Source organism: Periplaneta americana, chromosome 1 (assembly GCF_040183065.1).
Source record: "Periplaneta americana isolate PAMFEO1 chromosome 1, P.americana_PAMFEO1_priV1, whole genome shotgun sequence".
In the NCBI taxonomy this organism is placed as follows: domain Eukaryota; kingdom Metazoa; phylum Arthropoda; class Insecta; order Blattodea; family Blattidae; genus Periplaneta; species Periplaneta americana.
Window position 1 is genome coordinate 68,660,647 of NC_091117.1, and position 26,358 is coordinate 68,687,004.

A 26,358-nucleotide genomic window follows, 5' to 3' on the forward strand; every position below is an offset into this window, starting at 1 on the left:
CAATTTGAGAGAGCAGTGTGTTATGATAATAAATGACTTAAAAATTCTAGTTATGTCCTTTGAATGTGCAGAAATTTTATCCGAACAAATGTAACTTTCCCTTCTAAAAAGGAATTTTAAAATGTTACATGTGTTCGGGTCGTATTTCTACACATTTAAAGGACAAAACTAAAATTCTTTCAATTATTTATTATCATAATACATTGTTCTCTTAAACTGATGGAGCATATTGGGAATTTAAACAGTAGCTTTCCCAAAACACATTATGAAATGTTTCGCATAAAACAATTTTGTTTCGGAAAGAAAGCAAAAACGAGCAAAATTGTATTATTTTGAAATATCTCAAAGAATAACCTCCTGTAATTAATGACATTACTTACGGTTCACTCTGTATACACTTATGTATATACACCGTGTCCCGCTTAGAGGGATCGAGAAATAAGTGTTTATTTAAAGTATAAATAATGGTTTTATAACATAACTTTTTGCACAACTTGATGTAAAAACTCTCCGAGTTTCGGAGAATGATCAGTGCAACTCGATGTGTGCGCCTCGAGCTACCCTGAAGACATCCAAAAGGCACTCAATCTTCTGTCAAGTGTTCCATAACATTTGTGGGGTGATCAGCGCAGCTGCATTTATAATGCGTTGTCTCAGTTTTTACAAAGTCTGAACTGTACCATGTTGGTACACAACATTCGTCATAAAAGCCCAGAAAGAGGTCAATGGGCGTCAAGTCGGGTGACCTAGGTGGCCAGGCAAGGGTTCTCCTTGTTGCTGAAAAACCGATCCTGGGGGAGTTGATCAATAACAAAAGTTCTGTACATGTCCAGCTACACATTCCCTTTGATTGTCGCCTCGATGAAGGAGAATAGTCCAATGATGGACTGTTCTACTCATCTGCTGAATGGCGCCAGGCTTGTTTCTACGATAAACGTTAGTGCGCATGCGCATAAACATGTAAGTATTTTTAAACCATTGATGCATGAACTTGGACAGTTTCTGCATCTTGTCAGATGTAAATCAAAACAATATCTTCATCTGATTTTAAATGGTGAGCATTTATTTCTCAATCCCTCTAAGCGGGACTCACGAGTATTATATTTTAATCTCTTTCATATTCTGTGACGGAAAGTTCAAGTCGTATTATCTCATGTAATTATAATTACAAAACCGTGCTGTCAATGACAGTCGCAAAAAGAAATGTATATTGTACATTTGAACCTTTTTTATTTGTAGTAGCTGTATTGATTACTACTCGAAATATGTGGGATCTTTATCTTTTTTACTCGTTTTGCAACAATTCGCTTCCAGACGGCATTCGGGCGATTTATGGTTAGCATTAGTAGTATTCACAGATGTTATTAATCTACTTTTGTTTGACCGGAGTTGCAATGTATTGTAACGACCCAATTTTTCGATCACAAGGATAGGTAGACACAGTTCCAAATTTATTCCATTGAAATTAATGTTGGATTTAGCCGAAAATCTTACCCGAGACCTCTTGGTCTATGGTGAGACAAGGTAACCACCACACCAAGGAAGCGATGAATTAGCTCAGTGTATAAAATATGTAATTAAAGCAATAATACCTAAATTTTTCTATAAAATCTGAATAAGGTATAATTTTATAACCATTTATGTATATCGTTTAATAAAGAAAACTGTAAATGTTTGACTACCGACATTCCGCAGCTATTAATTCCAAATTAAATTGTGCGGTTAAATGTGGTTTATTCTTCTGGATGTGGTGTAAATGAACCGGTTTATTTAGCACATGGTATGGCAAATTTTACATAAGGGTTACGTCTTTAACCTTTCGACTCGCATGATTTTACTCTCCCAGAGTAAGCTCCAGAGATAACTTATTTGCTATTCATTTAAATATTCATGAGTAAGGTGTTTGCTCTAGTGTGCAATGTGATGCAGGGATTTCAATTTGCTATTAGCTGTGCCAAATGGATATACTCAACTCTGCAAACATGATGATGTAGTCAAATACAGTATACACTTGAGAAGCGTGATCAATAAAAACAGCAATTACTGGGAAGTTATAATAACCATTGGCTCAGAGATGCATAAACAAAATGATAAATATAAATTTCTGTCAAGAATTATTCTTGGTGCTTTAGTGTTTACCATACTTGCATCTGAACTCAATGTACGCGGGCTCAGTCCTGACCTAGGACGATGGATTTTTTTAGACTATAAAATTAAAAAATGTGACTGTCATTGTATTTTCATTTCTTCTAGCATACTTGTTTAGTTGACGTAATTTAAATTATTTATTTGGTCGTGGTTAGAGAGGGATCTCGACTGTCGTTGGTGAACGAAGCAAATAGAAATTGCTTAAAATAAGTGTCATATTGCCCCACCTGTTTAGTAGAATGCGTTTGAGTCTAAAGAAAGTATCAAAACTATACAGCGTGGTCTGTTGCTGTGACCAGAATCCAAGCCCCTGCATGCCGGTAAGACACATGTCACAAACACGTTCACGTCTGTGTATTTCTGAAAAAGTAAATATTATTCAACGCCTTGAAAATAGCCCCAATATTAACGATATTGCCGGAAAGTATAAAGTAATATATATATATATATATATATATATATATATATATATATATATATTATTTATTTATTTATTTTATAAATAGATATATTCTAGGAAATAAAAGTAAGTTGTCTTAACGTTGTATTTAGATTCACTGTTTGTAATGAATTAACTTTTAAATACCCATTCCCGTATGATCGATTTTTTGCTGTCCATAATATTCCTTATCTTTCATGCTCTATCTAAACATGATGCTTTCCTATTGTATAGGACTTGCTCCGCGTATTGTATCTAAGTAGGTAAACATTGGCTTTCTCTTGTATCAACGGAGCAGGTTTTATTATAGAAGTTGAACTTCCTCCAAGTGGCTGACCGGAATTTCTAACTTATATAGCGACACATGAAAAGTTTTTTTTTTTTTTCCAAAGGCTAATTAATTCTTGTCTACTTTTACTTTTTTTGTAACTCTATTTAATCTTCAAACTTCTGCATTAATAATTCTCACCAAGAAATCTATCTTTCGTCATGATTATTATTTTGGTGTTCATAGTTATTTTATAAATAAATATTCATTTTAAATCACAATGATCTGTACTCTGCAATCTCACACACCTATATTTTGCAGTCTCACACCTTTATATTCTGAAAGCTCATAATCTTACATCTTGCATTATCATAGGTATACATTCTGCAGTTTAATACGCTTATATCCTGTAGTTTTCTACTATTAAATTTGCAGTCTCATACAGCTATATTCTGCAGTTTCATTGGACTACATTCTATAGTTTAATACGCTTATATCCTGTAGTTTTCTACTACTATATTCTGCAGTACCATACACCTATATTCTGCAGTTTAATATGCTTACATTGTTCAATGTCAGACGCCTATATTCTACAATTTTATAGATCTATATTCTGCAGTTTAATACTCCTTTATACTTAAATTTTCTACGATTACATTCTGCAATCTCATCTACATTCTGTAGTCTCCGCAATTCTACAGTCTCATGCACCCATTTTCTGTAATATTCAGAAGTCTCGTAGGTTATACTCTGCAGTCTCATAGGTTATATTCTGCAGTCACATAGGCCTATATTTTTCAGACTTGTAAGCTATATTCTAGACTCATATGTCTACATTCTCCAGTATCGTATACCTTCTTCATTCTCCTATGAATACATTTTTCTATCCCATGCGCCTCTGTTCTACGGTCTCATAGGTCTATATTCTTCAGCTTCATAGGCTACATTCTGCAGTCTCATAGGCTTACATCCCGCAGTCTTATATAGTCATATTCCTCAATCTCATATAACTGTGTTCTGCAATCTTATGTGGCTACATTCCGCAGTCTCACACAAATACATTCTGTATTGCCATATAGCTACATTCTGCAGTCTCGTATCCATGCTTAAAATGTGAAATAATATGTGTCTGCAGTCAACAGTTCTACACACTGAACTCAGCAGTCTCATACTTGTATTCTGAAGTCTCGGAGACAAACTCAGAAGAATCATAGGCGTCTCATATAAGCAGCCTCGTGAGCCTGAACTCTCCAGTCTCCTACACATATTTGGTTATCTCAAGCTGTAATTATCAATCTCATAATCTTATTAATCAGTTTCAGAGATCTACAGTCTGTTCTGTAATCTCATAAACACCATTCTTCAGCCTGTTAGAGCTGTAATCAATATACTCACAGATCCGTAATCTGCATGTCTGCAGTCTATAGAGTACACAAAGTAGGATTTTTTTGTTTGGAGCCGTCATACTCCGTAAAAGGTTCTTGTAGATGTAAATTGAAGATACTATAATTCCGCTTTATTTCATTTCTGAGGAAATTCCCTGCAAGAATGTTATCGCCCATAAAAATCTGTCGTCCTCTGCAGGGTTCGAATCCGTGTACCTAATGACGCCCTAAAACTACTTGTGAGAGTAGAGCATAAAGATTGCTGATGTAATATAACTTTGTCTTCGGAGTATATCCATGTTAAACTACTAAAACATTTAAATCTAAGCAAGTTGATATAGCGCTGGCCTTATATGCCCAAGGTTGCGGGTTCGATCCAGGGCCAGGTCGATGGCATTTAAGTGTGCTTATATCAGCGACGCTGATATAACCTTTCCAGTTGCGAGTGTCAGTAAATAAAACATAACCTTTAAATGTGAAGCTGGTAATAATAATAATAATAATAATAATAATAATAATAATAATAATAATAATAATAATAATAATAATAATAAACCTTACATAATGTACATATTACTTGGTCAAAAGCAACATACAGGAAACATTTTTTTCAATAACCCTGTTATAATTACTTAGGAAGAGTCACGAAGTTTTACCGCCATAATGGAGAATTTTTCTGAAGTGATTTGGAACATATCTTCCTAATAATGTGTTTTCCTATCTTACATAACTCAGGAATAATCATTGATAATCTAAACGTGTTCGTGTGAATAGAGCTGTCAAATTTCAGCCAGATCCCCGGATTTCACATTCCTTGATTATTGCTTATGGGGGGTGGGTAAAGGATCTTGTGTACCAGATTAAGATAGACACACGTGGAGAATTGATTGTGGACGCCGCAACAATCATCAGGAACAGCCCTGATAAGTTAAAAAATGCGACGCGCGCGATTCATAAACGCACGACAATGTGTGTGAAGTAGAAGGAGACACGTTTGAAAATATATTGTAAAACTAAGAGCTGATGAGCAGAATGAAGTTTACAAGTAAGAAGTTACAAGAGTGGGAATTGTATCCATTTTTTGTGTTTTCTGCAGTGATATTAAATTTTGCCTTTAATTTCAAATTGTCAACAATCTGTAATAACCAACTATAACGGCTGGGGAAATTATCATGCTAACCACACGATACCTCCATTCTGGTTGGATAATTGTCCACCTCTGCTTTGGCATGTGGACGTGAGGCCAGCAGCCGGCTGATCGGTCATGGTCCTTCATGGGCTGTCGTGCCTCGGATTATTTATTATGAATAACCTGTAATGACTTAACTATAAGTCGGACCCTATATTTTCTTTACATTTGTTGCTCTATTTGACCTCTGGAAGGGTCGCCGTAAGTGGTGATAGAACTTCGTAAATCATTCTGTATTTACCATAAATATATACGTATTTACATAGATCCATAAAAACAACTTAAGTGGGGAAGTACACCAAACCTGCAAGAATTTAGTGAAATTCATTTTTTCATATCTCAGCTACTATAAAAGCTAAATGAACAAAACTTTTCATTCTTAATATACATACATTACACTTTATAAAACACTATTCAGAATATTAAAAATAGCTAATAATTACCTTTAAAAATAATATCAAATTTGCATTTTTTACAACTGTAAAGCATCTATATAATAAAATATACAATTAATTAAATATTTGCATAATTCTTTTACAGAAATATTCTAAAGACCTACATCAACAACATAATCTAGGATCTTTTATCTGTTCTTTCAGGAAATATTTTTTTCATAATAAAAAGTATTAGAAAATTTAATATTGAAGGTGAAGATTAAAAATATTTCTTGAAGGAATAGATAAAAGATCCTAGACTATGTTGTTGATGTAAGTCTTTAAAACATTACAGTAAAAGAATCACGCAGATATTTAATTAATTATAGATTTTATTATATAAATGCTTTACTGTCGAAAAAAAAATGTAAATTTGATATTGTTTTTACAGGTAATTATTAGCTATTTTAATATTCTGAATAGTGTTCATGAAAAATTTAGTTCATTTAGCTTGTATAGTAGCTGAGATATAAAAAAACGAATTTCACTAAATTTTTGCAGGCCAATGGGATACTCCTTCCTCAAAATAATCTGTTTTTATTCTACAAGATAGAAGTATAGAATGTATTTAGTATGTTTAGTAATATTTGTACCCGTTTCAGTTATATATAGAGAAATTTCTGTTGTGTTGAAAGAAGATATTTACAGATTCATTAATATAAGTATTTATTCTTTTCAGTTTTCAGTGAAGATGAGCCAGACCTCAACAATGAGCTGGAAATATCGGTAAGAGTATTCTAAAATAATTACAATACGAGTAGGTACTATAAGTTTTTACGAGAGAAGTTTATTATTGCAATTATAGAACTAAAATGTTACAAGACTCTGGACGTATTAAGGGGAGAGATGGCTCAGGGGAGAGATGGCTCAGTGGTAAAACACTGAATTCGCATTTGTGATGTCCCGAGTTGAAATTCTGGGGTCGATCAATCTGGTCAAGGTTTTAGTGGTTTCTTTCATTATTAAAATAACTAGGAACCTAGAGTAAGTACCGTATTAGTTTCCACTTCTATTACAAAGATACAGGTAATTCAAACTATCAACAGTGTACTATGCCAAACATCGACAGTCACAATATGACCTCACAATTAAAACGACTATAAAATAAATTCCTCCCAAAAAGGTTTTATTTGCCACCGTAACAAAAATAAAGAGTTTTCTAAAGAATTTTGAATATGAAAAGTAGTCTCCTTTTGAGCAATGTGAAATAAAGTTACTTTATCGCATGTGTGCGGTATTAACTTTATCGCACAGTTCATGGCATACTATATTACCTATATAACTTTAATAACAATAGCATTCTGCTTCTATGGTGACAAGTCTTTTTGTTGTGGAAATAAATAAAAATTTGTATGCAACATATGCCTTTTTGTACTCGTGTCTCGTGCTCAGAACGTTTCTACTCATGTAAGAAAGTTCCACTTCAGACACTATTATATCTTTTATTTATTCCAAAGGAACGAAAACAAATAAATTAATTTGGGATATTGGAGATAACATGCATACAGTATTAACACATGATAATATCCTAAGTAGAGGTCTAAGAGGAGCAATGACTCGACGAACTCTATGTAATGATCTCATAAATAATTTTTGGGTTTTTCTAACTTCTAGCATTATAATATGAATTTTATTCTTGCAAATCCAGCTTTCAGGTATAGCTCCCTGTGGAGCTGATTTGAATAATTTCAAGGGAAAAATTGTTCCGAGCCGGGCATCGAACCCGGGACCTATGGCTAAACGCACCAATGCTTTCCCGACTGAGCGACCCACGAATTCTACCAGACACCTTTATCTCTACATACCTCAAAGTGGGCTGACAACCGTCAAACATCCAACAATGAGTGCACACAAACTCTGTGTGACCTAAATTGTGGTTTTCTGTTAACGAGCAGTAACGTGTATTATGCAAATCTAGCTTTCAGGTATAGCTTCCTGTGAAGCAGATTTGAATAATTTCAAGGGAGAAATAGCCAAAGGTCCCGGGTGCGATGCCTGGCTCCAGAACAATTTTTCCATTCAAATTATTCAATTTTATTCTTTTACACTGTCACAGCTACCGGCGTAGCTTAGGGATAAGAAGCTGATCTCGGACGAATCTCGCTTGAGCTCATTACCTGATTACATTTTGCTCAGGTTTTCCCAGAGATGTTGATTGCGATGGCAATAATGACAACTGCAATAACGACAACGATGTTGGCAATAATGTGGACGATTGTAATGACACTCATAATTATTTTCATTTTCATTCATAGTTTTTTTGCCCAGGGGCAGACCTTTCACTGCAAACCCAGCATTCTCCAATCTTTCCTATTTTCTGCCTTTCTCTGTCTCCGCATTTATCATCTGATATCTTCTTCTGTCCCGAACTCTTCTTTCGTTGACAATTCCTCTATCCTTCAGAAGGCAGTTTCTTCTCAGTCAGTGATCCAACCGATTTCTTTTTCTCTTTCTGATCAGTTTCAGCATCATTCTTTCTTCAGCCACTCTTTCTAGCACAGTTTCGTTTCTTATTTTGCTTGTTCATTTCATACGCTCCATTCTTCTCCATATCTACGTTTCAAATGCTTCTAGTCGCTTCAGTCCACACCTGTGGAGTAACGGTTGGCGCGTCTGGCCGCGAAACCACGTGGTCGGGGCAAGTTACCTGGTTGAGGTTTTTTCTGGGGTTTTCCCTCAGCCTAATATGAGCGAGTGGGTAACTTTCGGTGTTGGACCCCGGACTCATTTCACCGGCATTATCACCTTCATCTCATTCAGATGCTAAATAACCTAGTCGCTTCTCTTCACTTCGTCGTAATGTCCATGTTTCTGTCTCACACAATGCCACACCCCACATAAAGCACTTCACTAGCCTCTTCCTTTGTTCTTAATTACGAAGAAATTATGACTTAAGATGGCGATTGTGACAGCGGTCATAATGATGACAACGATGAAAACTATGACAGTTACGACGAAGGTAACAATTATAACGGTATTTGTAACGGCTAAGATGATTATAACGGATAACGTTAATGACAGGGATGAAAGCGACGAAGAGTAAATAAGGAGGGTAATAAGAAGTGTGTTTGGTTGCCAGACGGCGGAGACAGTGGAGGCCATAGTGACGCAGCTGATGGAGAAGCAGAGATTGGCGCGGGCGGCGGCACTCACCAAGCAACTCGAGTGTGGCTGTCCGGACTCCACGTGTGCGGACGGCAAGACCTGCTCACACCCCATGCGCAGGATAACAGCGGCCAAGACGGGGAGTGCCACGGACATCACTGCCAGCTCCAACACCCGCCAAACCGTCGTCAGCATGGCTGCCCTCAACACCGAGAACAACAACCAGGTACACAGCTGACTTGAGCGAACGTTGAACCACAAATTTCATCACGACCTGGCCGGGGATCGAACCCAGACCACCTGGGTCAAAGACCAGCTCGCTAGCGCGACTTTTATTAGATCATGGAGTCTTCTAATGGAATTTTGTTTGGTCTCCACCAAGGACAAACGATTCCGGAAACAATGACAAGGAATGAGGTTCACAGATTGACTTGTCAAAATGATCAAAGTGAAAACGATGTTGACTGCATTGGTTTTCGGCTTGTTATATCAAAACGTATTATACTTAAAATATGCTACACCAAAACGTATTTTACTTAAAATATGTTAGCCGCTTGCGAGATTCAGAAACTTGCAGTTAAGTTTAAGTGTTGCCAATAATAATCAGTGGCGAAGCTCTTAAGAGGCTTTTTCTAGGCTTAGCCTACCCAAAAAATTTGACAATGGTTATTAGCGGAGAAAAATTCACTCCGTCGCCGGAGATCGAACCCGGGTCCTTGGTTCTACGTACCAAGCACTCTAACCACTGAGCTACGCCGAAGTTTAATCCACAGTACCGGATCGAATCCCTCTTCTCTAGTGTTTTTCCCTTTGTGACCTACCTCCACATATTATATTAATCAACTGCCATTATACAAGAAGCGCACTCAATTGAGGGATTCCACAATATATGCACTGTTGGGCGAAGAATCTAGAGAAGAGGGATTCGATCCGGTGCTGTGAATTTAACTTCGCCGTAGCTCAGTGGTTAGAGCGCTTGGTACGTAAAACCAAGGATCCGGGTTCGATCCCCGGCGCCGGAGCGAATTTTTCTCCGCTAATAATCATTCTTACCACAACAGATAAATTCTGTAGGACCAAAAATTAATTATTACGTAGACAAAAAATTTTGAGTTAAACCTAGTAACAGTAAGTTCGTAATAACGATGTATCGTAAACTCTTGGTTTAACTCCGATTCTTCCATATATTGAGTTCACTGTTGGCAGTCATTCCAGGATGGAGAGTTCAGTACGAGGCTTGTGACAGAAGCCTCTAAAGCAGCCATCGGCAAATTTGTACTCACGATGACATCACTGGACGCAAGCCGCAATACATATGAGGTAGGCTAATATCAATCGAGGAGTATTGAACACTCCATTCGGATCCTAGTGGCGGACTCTCAACACGAGCATCTGACGTAGACTACGTACACAATAATGATTTATAGATGGACAAATGATATTTTATTTCACCATAAATTTTACTGTGCCACAACAATTTAGGAAAATACGTCTCAATTTGCCACTATTAATACAACTCGTAAATTTTCGTCTGTTAGCCACGATCTTTGTTTAGATTTTACAAGTTTTCATTCAGAAAACAATTGTTGAAATATAGTGAATGTAGAGCCAAACATAGGAGCTATGTAGTGTAGCGGCAAGCGACCTGAGTAGGACTATAGATATTTTTCTGTGGAGAGCATTTTAAATAAATCTAAACTAGTCTGGTGTGTTATGCAATGGTAACATTTTATGTTCTCACTTATTTCCAGCTCTCTTAATAACACGTTAATCCACCTAGCAGATAAGACATGCCAAAACCTTGCACTTTGTGCAGTTGTCTCTGTTCGATGTGCAGTTTCTATTCCCCTACCTGGAGGGAGTGAATCGCCTTGGAGGAGAGCGCGACAGGGCTGTACAGTACCTGCTGCAGCAGATCAGCTTTTGTTTCAGTAACACAGATCAGTACGGGTGCTCATTGAGCTGTGACTGTGAATGCGTTATGTAAAATAAATTGAGCAGTCCATAGATATAACGAAGAAGAGAAATCACGAATCATATAACATAATTGTTATAATGTTTCCCTCACCCAGCAATAATTATTTTAAAATGAAAGGCTTTCAACATCTCATGTGAACTAATAGTGTTTTGAGAATTTAGATAAGATTAGTAAAGTTCTCAAAATATGATATTCCCCAGCTCTTATTTCTTAATCAGTACCCTCACGGCAAAACAAAGTGACAATAGCGTTGTTTTTGAGTTTGTACTAACACAGCCATCAAAGGTTAGACGACTTACAACTTTTATTTGATAAGCTGATAAGTGATGAGAATATTGAGTGAGGAATACATGTGAAGCTCTTGAGGTTGTAAGGGAGTGAAGAAAGCAGCTATTTGTAAGGCGGAAACATTTTCTGGAAAAATATATAATGGTGAATTTTCAATCTCATGTCACTATATTATGTTAATACACTTACGTTAATAAATATTCAAACCTGACATAAAGAAAATGTCCTCGCTTTACAGTTTGTGAACTACTCATTTCAGTAACGCTCCCAACTTGCTGATCTTGATCTCAACGTTTTCCAAATAAACTATATGTAAATTTAAAATCAAGCTTAATATATCCAATTTATTAATATTAATGTGAATTTATATTAACATACAGCAAGGAAATGATTTTAGTGTAAAAGCCTCACAATGTCCTACTGCATGTAATTGGGAGTAAAATATTTTCTTTAACATTTGTGCACTAATGGTCCCAATAATGCTTGACGAACAATGAAACTACGTAAATTGAAAAACTGTGTTCGTTTTTCGCCGTTTCGAAATTACTGCAATATTTATATATTTTTCTTCAAATACTGTATAGAAATCATGTTAATAAATGATTTACAAACCACTCCTTTGTGAATTATAACTGATTAAGTCCATTCTTTCTTGTGTTATAATTGTCAAATATAGACACTGGCAATAATTATGTTTATAAATTTTGAGTTATCACGTCGCCAGGAAAGCTTCAGTAGTTAATACTGTATTCTGTTTGGAGATGAAAATGAGTGTTCATCATCGTCTTGTGGGGTGTGTGTCACAAATAATTGTGATAGAAAAGCCGAGCCTGCTTTATAAAAAGTTATAAGGTAAATAGGCCTAGATTTTTTTCAGCCTACTCAGTATTTACAGCTTAGCTTCGCCACTGCTAATAATTGCTTTATCTTATTGGTGAGTATCATTTTTTCAGATTTGATTTAAAGCTCAACCAACCAGTATATCCTATGCTTTTTCAGTTGATTGCAAGACAAACAAATTTATAAGTAATTCGTTATCTCGTGGAAGCTACTTGCGCGTTAGGTGAAGAAAAAGTGGACTGGAATGCTTCCCTCCCTCCCTCCGTTTCCACTTGTACCCAGCTAGCTCACTTATTCCCACCATAAGGTTCTTACTATGAGCTACTGCGCACGTATCCGTTTGGTTTCACGAGATAGCGAATGACGTATATCTGTATATCGAACCAAGTGTGATCGTTTCAAGCCTATTAAATTTCACTCATTTTAGTTTTTTTCTGTTATATTTCTTTAATTTACCCTACATTGTGCTTTGTTAAAGAAAGTACATACTGTATTTTATTACTCTAATTCGAGTATAGACGTTTCACGCAATTATTGGGATTTTGCTGTGTTAAGCACGTGTGCTTCATATTTTAACAAAAGATAACTTAGTTACTTACAAATGGCTTTTAGAGAACCCGGAGGTTCACTGCCGCCCTCACATAAACCCATCATCGGTCCTTGTCCTGAGAAAGATTAATCCAGTTCCTACCATCATATCTCACCTCCCTCAAATCCATTTCAATATTATCCTCCCATCTACGTCTCGGCCTCCCTAAAGATCTTTTTCCCCCTCAGGTCTCCCAACTAACATTCTATACGCATTTCTGGATTCACCCATACGTGCCACATGCCCTATCCATCTCAAACGTCTTGATTTAATATTCCTAATAATTATGTTAGTTAAGGAATACACTGTGTGCAGTTCTGCGTTGTGTTACTTTCTCCAATCTCCTGTAACTTCATCCCGCTTACCCCAAATATTTTCCTCAGCACCTTATTCTCGAATACCATTAACTCCTGTTCCTCTGTCAAAGTGAGTGTTTTGTAAATTCTAACTTCCAGGTTTTTTTAAGCAGACTAGGTGACGAAAGCTTCTCAACCGAATAATAGCAGATACTTCCCATATTTATTCTGCTTTTTATTTCCTCTCGAGTGTCACTTATATTTGTTACTGTTGCTCCAAAGTATTTGAATTTTTCTACCTTTTCAAAGTATACATTTCCAATGTTTATATTTCTATATCGTACCTACTATATTCTGATCACAAGACAATCATATACTTAGTTTTTTTTCGGGATTTCCTTCCAAACCTGTCTCATTACTTGCGTCAAGTGAAATTTCCGTGCTTTCCTTAATAGTTTCTGGATTTTCTCCTAGCTTATTCACGTCATCCGCATAAACAAACAGCTGATGTAGACGTTCATTTCGAAACCCTTGCTGTTTTCCTGCACTTTTCTAATGGCATATTCTAGAGCAAAGTTAAAAAGTAAAGGTGACAGTGCATATCCTCGCTTTAGCCCGCAGTGAACTGGAAAAACAATAGACAACTGAAATGTAAATTTTGCTCAATTTCTGTAACCTGTTTTGTGTCTTATATTTTGTAATTGCAATTTAATTGTTACGTGTAAGCCTGACTTCACAGGAGGCTACCGTCGCGTGTAAGAATATTCAAGGGTAATTTCGACCAGATAACTTTGAATAGTTTCATTGTTAAAAATTGTATGTTGAAATATGTTTTGTGTGACATCGTTATGATCGCTGTGTGCAGGTCTCTTCCACAACCGGCTCTGGCAGCATGATCCTCACCGCCGCGTCCAACAACGCCAGCAACACAACCCGTCTCCAGTCGAGGGACAGCATCTCCTTACACTCCCACCACTCTCACCAGCAACAGCAGCAGCAACAGCAACAACAGCATTCCCATCACACTTCGTCCAGCAGCAACTCTGCACACCCGGCCACCACGTCCACGCCACCTCTAGTCCTCAGCCTTTCCCAGATACAGGGGGGCGGAGGTCTCCTGATTCTCAACAGCTCCACCGGCAGCGGTTCCACCAACCCTACACACCAGTCCCTCGTCTCTCCAGTCGCCGTTACCTCATTCGTCTGCAGTACCAACTCAACACACCAGCAGCGGAGTCACCATCAGCATCACCAGAACCATCACCACTCAAAAGATTCGTCCAAGTCCACAACTCCCGCTACAATAGTGCTGAAACAGGAGGCGATGGAGACCAGTTCTTCGCCTTCTTCGTGCTGCCACCAGGTGTCTGTCTCAGAGAGCAGTACAACCACTACGAACATCAGCACACTAAACATCAACAACAATAACAACATCAACATCAATAGTAGTAACAAGATGGACGTGACAAATGGTAACGTTTCGTCAGGGTTTGATAGTGGTGGTGCTACGTACTTAAGTAGTGGGCGGGAGAAGAACGTTCTCAGGTCAGCGACTCCGAAACAGCAGCACGTGACTCTCTCATCCAACCAAACCTCCTCGATGAACAGTGCTCCTCCCACGCCAACCAAACACATGGACACGAGTGGCGAAGACCTCATGGATATCAAACCGACGTACTGCGGCAGTGATACTGTTTTAGTTATAAGTTCAAGCTCAAATTCTGGCATTAAGAATACGGACACGGTTTCGTTGGTCGGCGGTTTCTTTAACGAGACGCTAGACCTGTCCCAAGAGGACATTCAGAGGACTTTATCAGCCAACATGCCTCTGTCGTGTTCCACAGAGATGAACCACCACCGACGTGGTAGTAACATGGTTACGGGTGCTCATCACATTATTGCGTCCAAATCTATGGCTCCTTCCAGTGGAGACGAGATGTCCCCCGATGATGTCATAGTCTCAGAAATCAACCCTATGGATTTCATCGACAGCTGTGATGTAGTCGTTTCACCTACACAGGTAAGTGCACATATTTTACAAACCGATAGTTCGTTAAGAACATTGGGTTAACTCGTATGATATCGTTCTTTTTATGCAGGGCTCGAAATGGACCGGAGAAAAAAGTTATTTCTTTGTTATCTTTCCATTAGGCTTGCCAGATTGTACGTTTTTCCCATATCCTTATGTTTTTTTTTTTTTACCTTAAAATACGTCTTCCGTAATTTGAGGGTTATGTACAGTAGTAGCAAAAAAACCGGACCGACCCTTGCAGCTGATTTCAGAGCCCTGTTCACTCCAGAGCACGATAGACTGGTAACTAAGACTTTCGTGGTTCGAATCCTGCCTGGGAAGAAAACTTTTTTTTTTGTTCCTTATTCAAATTTATTCCCAATACTTTTCGATTGCAGCGATATTTTACTACTTAATTAACTTATTATTCCCAGAACATGAATTTTACCGGTATATAAATATCAAAGTATGTGTGTGCGTGCGTACATAAGTACTGTATGTACTGTATGTGTGCGTACGTGTGTGTATGTGTATGTGTATGTATGTATGTATCATTGGGTCAGTGCTAAACTGGCGTATAGGTACCGAAGGGTGTGCTTTTGACTTTTGTTGTTGAGTGACTTAGAAAAAAAGGAAAATGGAGGGAACGCCGGTTACTTTAAGCTAGTAAACTATAAACATTAATATTCACAATGTGACAAAGAACTCAATTATTGTGAAGCACTTAGAACGTGTACTGGAGAAGTTTGAGTCAACTCGGTTACACTCAATTTTTGATAGAGAAGAAAATTATTTCTGAGTTCAGGTTAAGGTCTTTTAGCCGTTGAGAGAAGCTATAAACCAAGAATTTACGACGTAGTTATTAGATGACCTCCACTAAAACAATGTCTTCCCCACTTCCTCGAAGTTGAGGAAAGAGTTTACCATCAGGAACACCTTCGACATTTAATACTGTTAACAGTGTCGCCTGCATTGATTATGTGTAGGGTAAAGATTGGTAATACTGTGATACGAGTAGTATTGTGATAGTTCTTTTTGAGAATTTATTACAATTTTACTGAGCAAGAGGAAGATAGGTTTTTTGCGCCAAAGTATTAAGGCAGTGGTCGTCAGCACTCGCTGAAATGGGTAGAGTGCAAGGAGTGCAAAAAATATGCTCCGTCGTGTAGAAGGGATAGGGAAACAGCATAACCGCCAGCAGCCACTGGTGCACACTGGTGCTCTAAAAGGCCTGCGGGTAAGAGACATTAGCCCGAGAGTGCAGTATGCTGATGACCGCTATATTAAGGGTATGTTCGTGGACAAGTTACTTCACAAAATCGGTTCTTCTCTCGCTCAGTAAAATTGTAATAAATTCTCAAAAAGAACTATCACAATATTACTCGTATCACAGTATTACCAACCTCTACCCTATATCATAACGCTAACATTCGTGAAGGTCGATATTCTCTTTTCAACAACTCAGACACAGCTGATTTCTGTACTGTTTTCCTCTTACATATTATGTAAACTAATACATTGTTCACATTCTTATCAGTTTGTGTGTTATCTTATTTGCAGTAAATCTGTGTATTCCCATTATGAAAGTGGATATTAAATCAGGACCAAGTGTACTTCTGAATGAACAGATTCAAAGAACTTGAGTCATAAGCGAGTGCGAATGTACGCTGCGTAGTACTGAAAATGTGTTGAGAAAATATACATTTCATTGGTTGAACTGCACTAGGTGATTAAAGACTCGATTACAATGTGACCATAATCGTTTCCTGTTTACAGCTGTTACGGTAAATATGCTCATATGTTAATCATTTCACTTAAATTTCAAATACAATGTGAAGAAAAATTGATGCACATCCATTTCACCATGCAATTCTTTGTCGAAAATCAAGACACTCTTTTGTATACCTAAATATCAAATCATTAAATTTTTCATGAACTGAATTATTGAAATGCCGGAGAGTGTCGCATCATTATAAATACCGTCGGATGATAGCTGTTCAATGAATTTTCATTGTTCAGCGGGCTTGGATAATTTTTTAACGTTTTGGCGTATGGAGTTTAATTCCACCTGGCTTTATTTTTTTTAAACAAGCTTGAATTAAATTACAGATCTTTTAGATGGTTCTGAAAAACAGTTTATTATTACTATCATAATCTGAATTGGTTGATCATGAAACTAAATGGTAATTTATGCATTCAAATCACCTTTTGTGAAATAAGATGGTTCGTATACACCAAATCAAGTGAGATATAAACAGTAGTCTATAGTAGGTTAGTACCAATGATACTTACCATAATATTTACAGTAATAATAATAATAATAATAATAATAATAATAATAATAATAATAGACATACCTCTGCAAGCTTTTAATTTATAATGTAAATTTGTCATATTTATTGCTATAAAACTTGGCAGTTATAATCAGTCTATGCATTTAGAATTTAGAGTTTTTGTTGTGGATAAGTCTGTAAGTCTTGGATAGTAACAAGAAAGCATTGTTTATGAAATATTCACAGATGTTATGATAATAATAACAAAAACTACTTAAATTCTTCCTTCATTAGTTTTGCGTAAATTTGTAAACTCTTAAACTTCAATCTAAAAACACTTTAAAGTTGTTGCGTGTTTTAATAATTAATTAGGTTCTATTCTTGCTTAAAAAGTAAAAACATTTCTAGATTGTAGGCTACATATAGTATTATTCGAGATTATTAGAGAAGGATAAAATTGTTACAGCAGATGTCACCTTTTTGTGTAATATTTTTCCACAACTGTTTGTTCACAAATTATCTTTATTTTCAATTAATAGTATATTATGAAACTACTTTATTGCATGAATTAAAGATTTTATCAACTTCGTTCGTCCGGTAATTTTTACGTGTTTCCTTCGCTACTTTTTTCGAAGCATTATAAAACAATTAATAAAGAAGTAATATCAAATTTGTAATTATGGATAAGCAAGTTTGATATCATGGTCTATCAAGAACGATGAGTTGCTGGTGACAACAGTGATGTATTCAAATGTTCTTGTTTGTTTGGTCAACTGTCCGAAGACAGGTCTAAACCTCACAAGTGATATCAACATGGTACCACTTATGAGGCAACTAGGCCAGGAGATAATGGGGTAGAGTGGCCAGTTTTTTTCCTCTTCATTGCATATATCACCGATTAGCTACATATTACACTAATCAGACTTCAGACCCATATTCAAATATTATACGGAAAATAGTTCAGTAATACGGTATTAACTTTATGTCATAAGTTATGCAATCGTAATACAATTCATTACGTTTTAGTTGGCATGGTAATATTTTACGGCATTGGTGCAATAATATGGCATACAGACATTTTATCCACTTTATGTAATGTAGACTTTGTATCACTAATAAATATGTTGTAAACACATTCATTACGCAACTAGTTAGGTAATAATGCTTCTGTTGTGCAACTAGTTAGGTAATGATACTGCATGCAGCCTTCTGAGTAATGTATGCCAGCATTACCTTGTCCAACACACTTTCTACATTTTTCTTAGAACACCAGTCTTCAAATTTTTTATATTCCACTTCATATCTTACGCGGGATTTCGATGGTACTAATCATTCAGTTGGAGAATTTGCTGCATTTTCAATATGTGAATCCTCTTCAACTCATTTTCTCCTAGTACTGCTGTTCTTCTGTTGTAAACAGAAATCTATTGTGTTCAAAACTAATAAAGCAAACATAAACGAATCGCCTCACACAGGAAAAAACTAATAATACGTAATACAATCGCCTTTCCACAAAATACATGTTCAAAAAATATTTCACTTTAACCTGAATGTGCTAAACGACTCGAAATTGTTTGCAGGTGGATGACGACGTGTTCGTGAACCTCGATGCATTTGACATGCTGGGGGACTTCCCAGAGCTGGAGATTCTGGAGCCTTCAACAGAAAGCAATACAGCAGCGGCAGCAGCTAACACTTCGGGCAGCACGGGGATGGATCATTCAACCCCTGAGCCTCCTGTGAGCCAAGGAGGAAAATCTGTGACATCATCCTCGTCTGTAGAGAAGGGGAATGAACAGGCGTCTCCGAGGATGGACTACCGGGAAGGCACAGCAAACATCACCGACTACTCGCCAGAGTGGGCGTATCCTGAGGCAAGTATTTTAGATCAGTTTTCTTTTAGCTCAGCGGTCATCAGCACACTGCACCCTCGGGCTAGCGTCTCTTACCCGCGAAGAGACTGCACTATGGTGCATCCGTGGCTGCTGGCAGGTATGCTCTCTATCTCTTCCTGCTGCACGACGGAGCATGTCACATTGCTCCGCTTACCCTTTACCCATTTCATCGAGTGCTGACGACCACTGTTTTAGCTCATTTGGTTATCTTAGTACCAGGAAATACTTCCTGATTACAGTTAAATTAGAGACTTCTTTTCTTCTTTCCTTCTGGACCAATTCCACTTCCTGCCTCCTTTTTCACCTTGCCAAATTATCCCTTTTCCCTTCAGTTTCTTCTTTCCATTCTTCTCTACCCCCTTCTTCTCCTTCTATACCTTCATCTCCTTTTCCTCCTCCTTTCCAATCACTTTCACTTCTTTTCATCTATTCACTACTCTTCTCTTTTCTCTTGCTGTCTCTCTATTTCTTCTCATTTTCACTCTCTTCTACTTCTCCCCTCATCCTCATTCTTCCCTAATCTTTTTTTCCTTATTTCTTGCTATTATCCTTCCATTTTCTTACTTCTTCACTTCATCTCTTTTTCTATCGCACCTCTTTTCTTCCTCTCTTCCTTTTCCTTCACCTTCTTCTCGATCTCATTATACTTCTCTTTCTCGTCCTTTTCCTTGTCCTTCTTCTTTTCCTGGTTTTTTCTCTTCCCTTGCTCTTCTCTTTCTCGCTCTTTTCATCTTCCTCACTCTTCTCGTCGACCTTTTAACCTTCTTCTCCCTTCTCGTGTTCCTCGTCTTTCTCTTACTCTCTCTTCTTGTAATCCTCACCATTGTTCTCTTCAACGCCATTCTTCTCTTGTATTTCTTTTATTCATCATTCTTCTCTTCCTCGTCCATGTATTCCTTTCACCTCTCCCCTTCCTGCTGTATCTTGCCCTCGTCTTCCTCGTCCTTCTTTTGTGTTTCTCTCCTTTCTCCTATTCCTCGTCCTTCTCTTCATTGATTTTCCTTCTCTTACTCGCCTCTCATCCTTTCTTCTTCTTTCTATATCCCGCGCATCCCTTCCTCTTCCTTCTCTTTCTTGTTAATTTTCTCTGACTCGTCCTTCTCCTCTTCTTCGTCTTTTTTCTCTTCCTCGCCTCTCTCCTATTCTTGGTCTTCCCTTCCTCGTCCTTCTTCTCTTCCTCGTCTTCTTCCTGCCTTTCTTTTCTTTCTCACCTTACTCCTCTTCTTCGTCCTTCCATTTCTCGACCTTCTCTTCCTCGTCTTTCTCTTGCCTTTCTTTTCTTTCTCACCTTATTCCTCTTCTTCGTCCTTCCATTTATCGACCTTCTCTTTCTCGCCCTTCTTCTCTTCCTCTTCCTTCTCTTGCCTTTCTTTTCTTTCTCACCTTACTCCTCTTCTTTGTCCTTCCCTTTCTCGACCTTCTCTTCCTTGCCTTCCTTCTCTTCCTCGTCTTTCTCTTGCCTTTCTTTTCTTTCTCACCTTACTCCTCTTCTTCGTCTTTCCCTTTCTCGACCTTCTCTTTCTCGCTCTTCTTTTCTTCCTCATCCTTCTCTTGCCTTTCTTTTCTTTCACACCTTACTCCTCTTCTTCGTCCTTCCCTTTCTCGACCTTCTCTTCCTCGCCCTTATTCTCTTCCTCGTCCTTCTCTTGCCTTTCTTTTCTTACTCGCCTTACTCCTCTTCTTCGTCCTTCCCTTTCTCGACCTTCTTCTCTTCCTCACTCTTCTTCTCTTCCTCGTCCTCTTGCCTTTCTTTCTTTCTCACCTTACTCCTCTTCTTCGTCTTTTCCTTTCTCGCCCTTCTTCTCTTCCTCTTCCTTCTCTTGCCTTTCTATTCTTACTCGCCTTACTCCTCTTCTTCGTCTTTTCCTTTCTCGCCCTTCTTCTCTTCCTCGTCCTTCTCTTGCCTTTCTTTTCTTTCTCGCCTTACTCCTCTTCTTCGTCCTTCCCTTTCTCGACCTTCTTCTCTTCCTCATTCTTCTTCTCTTCCTCGTCCTCTTGCCTTTCTTTTCTTTCTCACCTTACTCTTCTTCTTCGTCCTTCCTTTTTTTGACCGTCTCTCCTTCGCTCTTCTTCTCTTCCTCGTCCTTCTTTTAACTTTCTTTTCTTCCTCACCTTATTCATCTTCTTCGTCCTTTCCCTTCTCGACTTTCTCTTCCTCGTCCTTCTCTTGCCTTTCTTTTCTTTCTCACCTTACTCCTCTTCTTCGTCTTTTCCTTTCTCGCCCTTCTTCTCTTCCTCGTCCTTCTCTTGCCTTTCTTTTCTTTCTCACCTTACTCCTCTTCTTCGTCTTTTCCTTTCTCGCCCTTCTTCTCTTCCTCGTCCTTCTCTTGCCTTTCTTTTCTTTCTCACCTTACTTCTCTTCTTCGTCATTCCCTTTCTCGACCTTTTCTTCCTCGCTCTTCTTCTCTTCCTCGTCCTTCTCTTGCCTTTCTTTTCTTTCTCACCTTACTTCTCTTCTTCGTCATTCCCTTTCTCGACCTTCTCTTCCTCGCCCTTCTTCTCTTCCTCGGTCTTCTTCATTTTTCGGTCTTCCACTCTTCCTCGGCCTTCTTTTCTTCGTCGCACCTAGGACGACGTGGAAGTGCTCTGTCTTAAAGGAGATTGAAGTTTGCAACTGGAGCGATTTACATATCATTGCAAAGAAGAGGAATTAACTAGAGATTTGTAAACAGATGTGCTCCTGATGGAGCGGCAGATTGCATTCTTTGTATTTAAATGAATGCTCTCGTAGCATCAGTCAAGATAATGAATAAACTCTCGTCTTAAGGATATTGCGTGTAATCATGTTTTAGTGACGAATGTTTGATGCTAACATTATTATGAAATCGAATTAAGTTTTTAAAGCTACGCACACTTGTTCTGGTTCTACATTGATGTTGTGCTCTTTGTTCTATGAATATTTGTTGTTTCAGGGCGGAGTAAAGGTGCTGGTAACTGGTCCCTGGTACTCCACAACTTCTCCTTACACCGTGCTGTTTGACACATTCCCAGTGCCAACAACCTTAGTGCAGAGCGGGGTGCTGAGGTGTTACTGCCCAGGTACTTCACATTGTTAGCTTTTAGCACGAGTCAGTTCCACGCCACAAATATGTTTTCACTAAGTTGACTGTACTTTATTTTGCATAGAGTGGTCTATAGATAAAATGACATAATTTCCAGTTCTTTTATACACTTCGTAGATCAAGAGAGCGTGGAATTTTTGCCTTCCCATCTTTCATGCGTATAGGCAGACAACGTTGCCTTCACAACACCGGCTGCGTTCACCCGGGAGAGCGCTAACTCAGATATTAATTTTTTATTTGTGACAGCAGCTGTGAGGAGCTGAACTACCCGATTCCAAAATGTCTGCTGTGTTTACAAACAATCACACCTTTGCTCCTTGCTGAGTAAATACATTTTGCTGGGAAAAATGGCGACCGCTGAAACAGCGAAGCCAAAGCGCTGTCAGTCAGCAAGGCGTTCAATGATTTTGCTGTTTTAGCGCTGCCCCGGCTGAACGTAACCAATTATTTTGGTCTCTCTTTTAATATTTTATCTACATGTGTATGTTAAATTGCTTTTTCTCTCTGCATTTGTTTCTTGTATATGTCTATTTGTATTCTGCTGGTATGGTAGAGAAGGCCTGATGGCCTTAACTCAGCCAGATTAAATAAAAAATAAATAAATAACAAAATAAATAATTATATTAATTTATAATGTATGTTCGTAGATGATTTCTAAATCAAGGTACATGTTTGAGGTTATTTATTTTCACATATATATATATATATATATATATATATATATATATATATATATATATATATATATATATATATATATATATAAGTTTGTTAAATACCCCATACACGCTAAGACTTGTTATACTGTACAGATTTACTTCAGGGAGGTATAATTCAAATTGTCAGACTTACCTTCTACACTTATAATTCATAAAGAAGTCGTAAGAGGTCGTTGAAATTCCCGTGAAAAAATGCGATTACTCGAGAAATACAATTTCTTCATTGATCTACGTTCGTACAAATGCGTGAGAATAGTTTCTCAAATCTGTACTTTCATGGCTTGACGCCATTTCACTACATAGAATTGCTTAAAACGAAACAGTGACGAAATCCCGACCACATGCTCGCGGTGTCGTTTGTTTCTGTGTTTACTTTTTCTCTCGCTTAATTTGGAAAGCGCTACAGCCGGAAAAATTAAGCAGCTGCAGAAATCTGGAGACTTATCTTAAGGACCAAAGTCTTAATAGCTACTTTTCGCCCATACACGAGGAAATTTACCTGTGGATTTAAGTTTGTACAGACTTACCTATGGAGCCATTTAGGTACTCTCACCAAGAATAAAGTTTATTTTAGAAATATACGTTTTATATGAATTGTTATGTTAAGCGCAAATTATAACTGTGCTAAAGAGGCACATAAAATAACTTTGTAATGAAACATAGATTAGTAACAAAAACAGGGCTTTACTCAAGAAACTGTATTTGACCGACCCGACAATAATAAATGAACACCGTATTTCATAACATCGCATTTATTATCGGGGCCTGGGTAGTTCGGCAGCTACTTATAGTGGTTTCAAATCTTGGTTACAATTAATTTGTCAATTTTTTTTAAGTTTCAGTTTTATGAGATTATAATCTTATAATCTTATATGTTTATATGTAATGATTCTGTGCTATCTTTGTAAATGATGCTAATAGGCGTTTCTATAATCAACACTGCATACGTCATTCTCATAAAGAAATTAACTACTCTGTTATCAGTATTCCGTCTATACACCGAGCTACTGCAGAGAGTTGTCGATGGCAGGAATAAAATAGATACATTCATTAAAAGGGTGAGTCTGTATCTCGTTGAGCGTTATATATGTTGGCTTTGCCGTACAAATATACCCTCGATTTACGAAGGTGAGTCGTTTCGAAGAATGCTACGGAAGTCAAAATCTCTATACCTCAGATTGAATACTAGTGGCAAATTGAATAACATATTAAGTTACATTAAAGAATAAACAAACCTGTAATTTATAATATTATATTTGTACAGTAATGTAATGTTTAAAGTTAATAATGATGATGATAATAATAATAATAATAATAATAATAATAATAATAATAACAATCAGGTGCAGGGCGCACCGTAATGTCATGTATTTTCTTGCAATCTTTGTTATGCTACGTTTTTGCTTCGTCCCAAAGCATTTCATAGATATTTTCGTGTGTCAAAAATGTGTATATCAAAATTTTACTACTTGAGTAATTCCGAGTTAACGTGTGTGCGATTTACATAATTCAAAGTCAGTCTGTACTTACATCATTAATTTCTTTCCTAAATAGTATCACCAAAATCAATTATCCAAAAACTTAGCTTCTCCTTGTTACTTTGGATTTTAAAATAATGAAAATGCTTATCTTCTTAGAAGAATGGAGGAGCAAAGCATTTAGTTCGATTTCAAGGACTGTAAAAGTGCTTGTGTCTCTTATTTCTAAGAAAAGAAATTCAAAGATTCTTGTAATAGATTTGTAGCTTTTTAAATATCTCTTTCTTGAATGAGACGGGAAAAGGGAAAAAAAAATTACTGACCATTTCTTTTTATGGCAAAATGAACTTTCTCAGGCCACCATTATTTTATCAGTTTATACAAATAATAACGAATTTCATCTTATTGATTCTTCTACTTGAAAGACTATCCGAAAAATGTCAAGGAAATCTTAGTCAACCATTCTAAGACTATAATATAAAAGTGTAAAGCATGGGTGCCCAAACGCCTATAGAACCAGGAAATATTGCACATCAAGCATGCTCTGCTAAGGTCAATAACTTTCCATATAAAAATAGGAAAACCGACCTTAAAGAATATGCGTTGCGGGTTGCTTACGCCAGGGGTTACCTCGTACGAGTTACAATTGGACATCTATGGTGTAGAGTATTGTTATTTCATATTTTTTGTTCATTGTTTTGCAGCGCATGAAGTCGGCTTGGCCACACTTCAAGTTGCCTGTGAGGGGTTCGTGATCTCCAACTCTGTAATATTTGAGTACAAGAAGCCAGCGAGAGAAGACAGAGCGTCCGCCTGCGAACCCAAGCTTGAACGAAGTAGCAGTGACAATCTATTGAAATTTACTCTTCTGCAGCGATTAGAAGCAATGGATGATCGACTGCAGATCAAGCAAGAGCCCGACGGTTCAGATTTAGTGAGTAAACTGATTTGTGATTTAGATCAAACTATGTGTCTTACCGTCCCGCGCCGTGGCATCGCGGTCTAAGACATCCTGCCTAGGACTCGCGTTACGGAATGCGCGCTGGTCCGAGACCTCATGGGGGAAGAAATTTTCTCATGAAATTTCGGCCAGTGTATGGGACCGGTGCCCACCCAGCATCGTGATGCACTTGGGGAGCTACGATAGGTAGCGAAATCCGGTTGCGCATACCAGCTATAACGGCTGAGGGGATCATCGTGCTAAGCACACGATACCTCCATTCTGGTTGGATGATCGCCCACCTCTGCTTCGGCATGTGGGCGTGAGGCCAGCAGCCGGCTGGTCGATCTAGGCCCTTCACGGGCTGTAGCGCGACGGATATTTTATGTGTCTTACCATTCAATCATAACAAGAAATATAAAGACTCTTCGAATGATTCTTAAAGTCATTTTCCTTTGAGTAGACAAGTTATAAGCACTTAACCTATAAGAAGTTATAAATCAGTCTTCTTAACTAAAGCATTTTTTCTTTTGCCAATTTTGTAACATTTGCATTAGTTTGTAAGTACTGAAGAACAAAACTAATTCATTTGTAAGTATTAAAAATCCAAATACCTAACAATAAATTAAAATGTTATTTCTCTAAAATATATACAGGATCTTTCAAGAATGGTGCTACAGTTTTGAATGAATTTTATATAAAATTTCATAATAAATATGATGTGTTTTTGTTTGTATATAACCAGTAAACTTGAGAAAATTTAAATAGCAAAAAGAAAGAAAAATACATTTTCAGTATGTGCTCCATTGACAGACATGGCAAAATGGTAATCATATGAAAGCATTTTCAATAGACTATATGCCATTGGTATTCAAGGTCACAGATGATGACGACGACGACCACAACGATTATAACTATGAGTAGTAGCCCTTTTGAAATGGAGAATGACGGCGAAATGATGGAAGGAAACGGGAGAAACTTGAGAAAACCTTATGGACCCTGGAATTGTTTACCACAAATG

At 37.5% G+C, this 26,358-nt stretch overlaps 1 protein-coding gene across 11 annotated transcripts in view; it reads left to right on the forward strand.

Moving 5' to 3' along the window:
* The window catches only part of Camta (Calmodulin-binding transcription activator), a 1,741,786-nt gene that overhangs the window by 1,585,773 nt on the left and 129,655 nt on the right, over nt 1-26,358 (forward strand). For 8 of the 11 annotated variants that reach the window (XM_069821663.1, XM_069821692.1, XM_069821654.1 and 5 more), the window contains 7 exons: nt 6,543-6,589; nt 8,943-9,194; nt 10,175-10,288; nt 13,825-14,979; nt 18,824-19,117; nt 22,051-22,177; nt 25,102-25,331. In XM_069821663.1, the coding sequence (XP_069677764.1) occupies nt 6,543-6,589; nt 8,943-9,194; nt 10,175-10,288; nt 13,825-14,979; nt 18,824-19,117; nt 22,051-22,177; nt 25,102-25,331 (2,219 nt within the window). The remainder of the gene's footprint in view (nt 1-6,542; nt 6,590-8,942; nt 9,195-10,174; nt 10,289-13,824; nt 14,980-18,823; nt 19,118-22,050; nt 22,178-25,101; nt 25,332-26,358) is intronic. The other 3 variants (XM_069821718.1, XM_069821733.1, XM_069821683.1) reach the window with 2 other exon arrangements.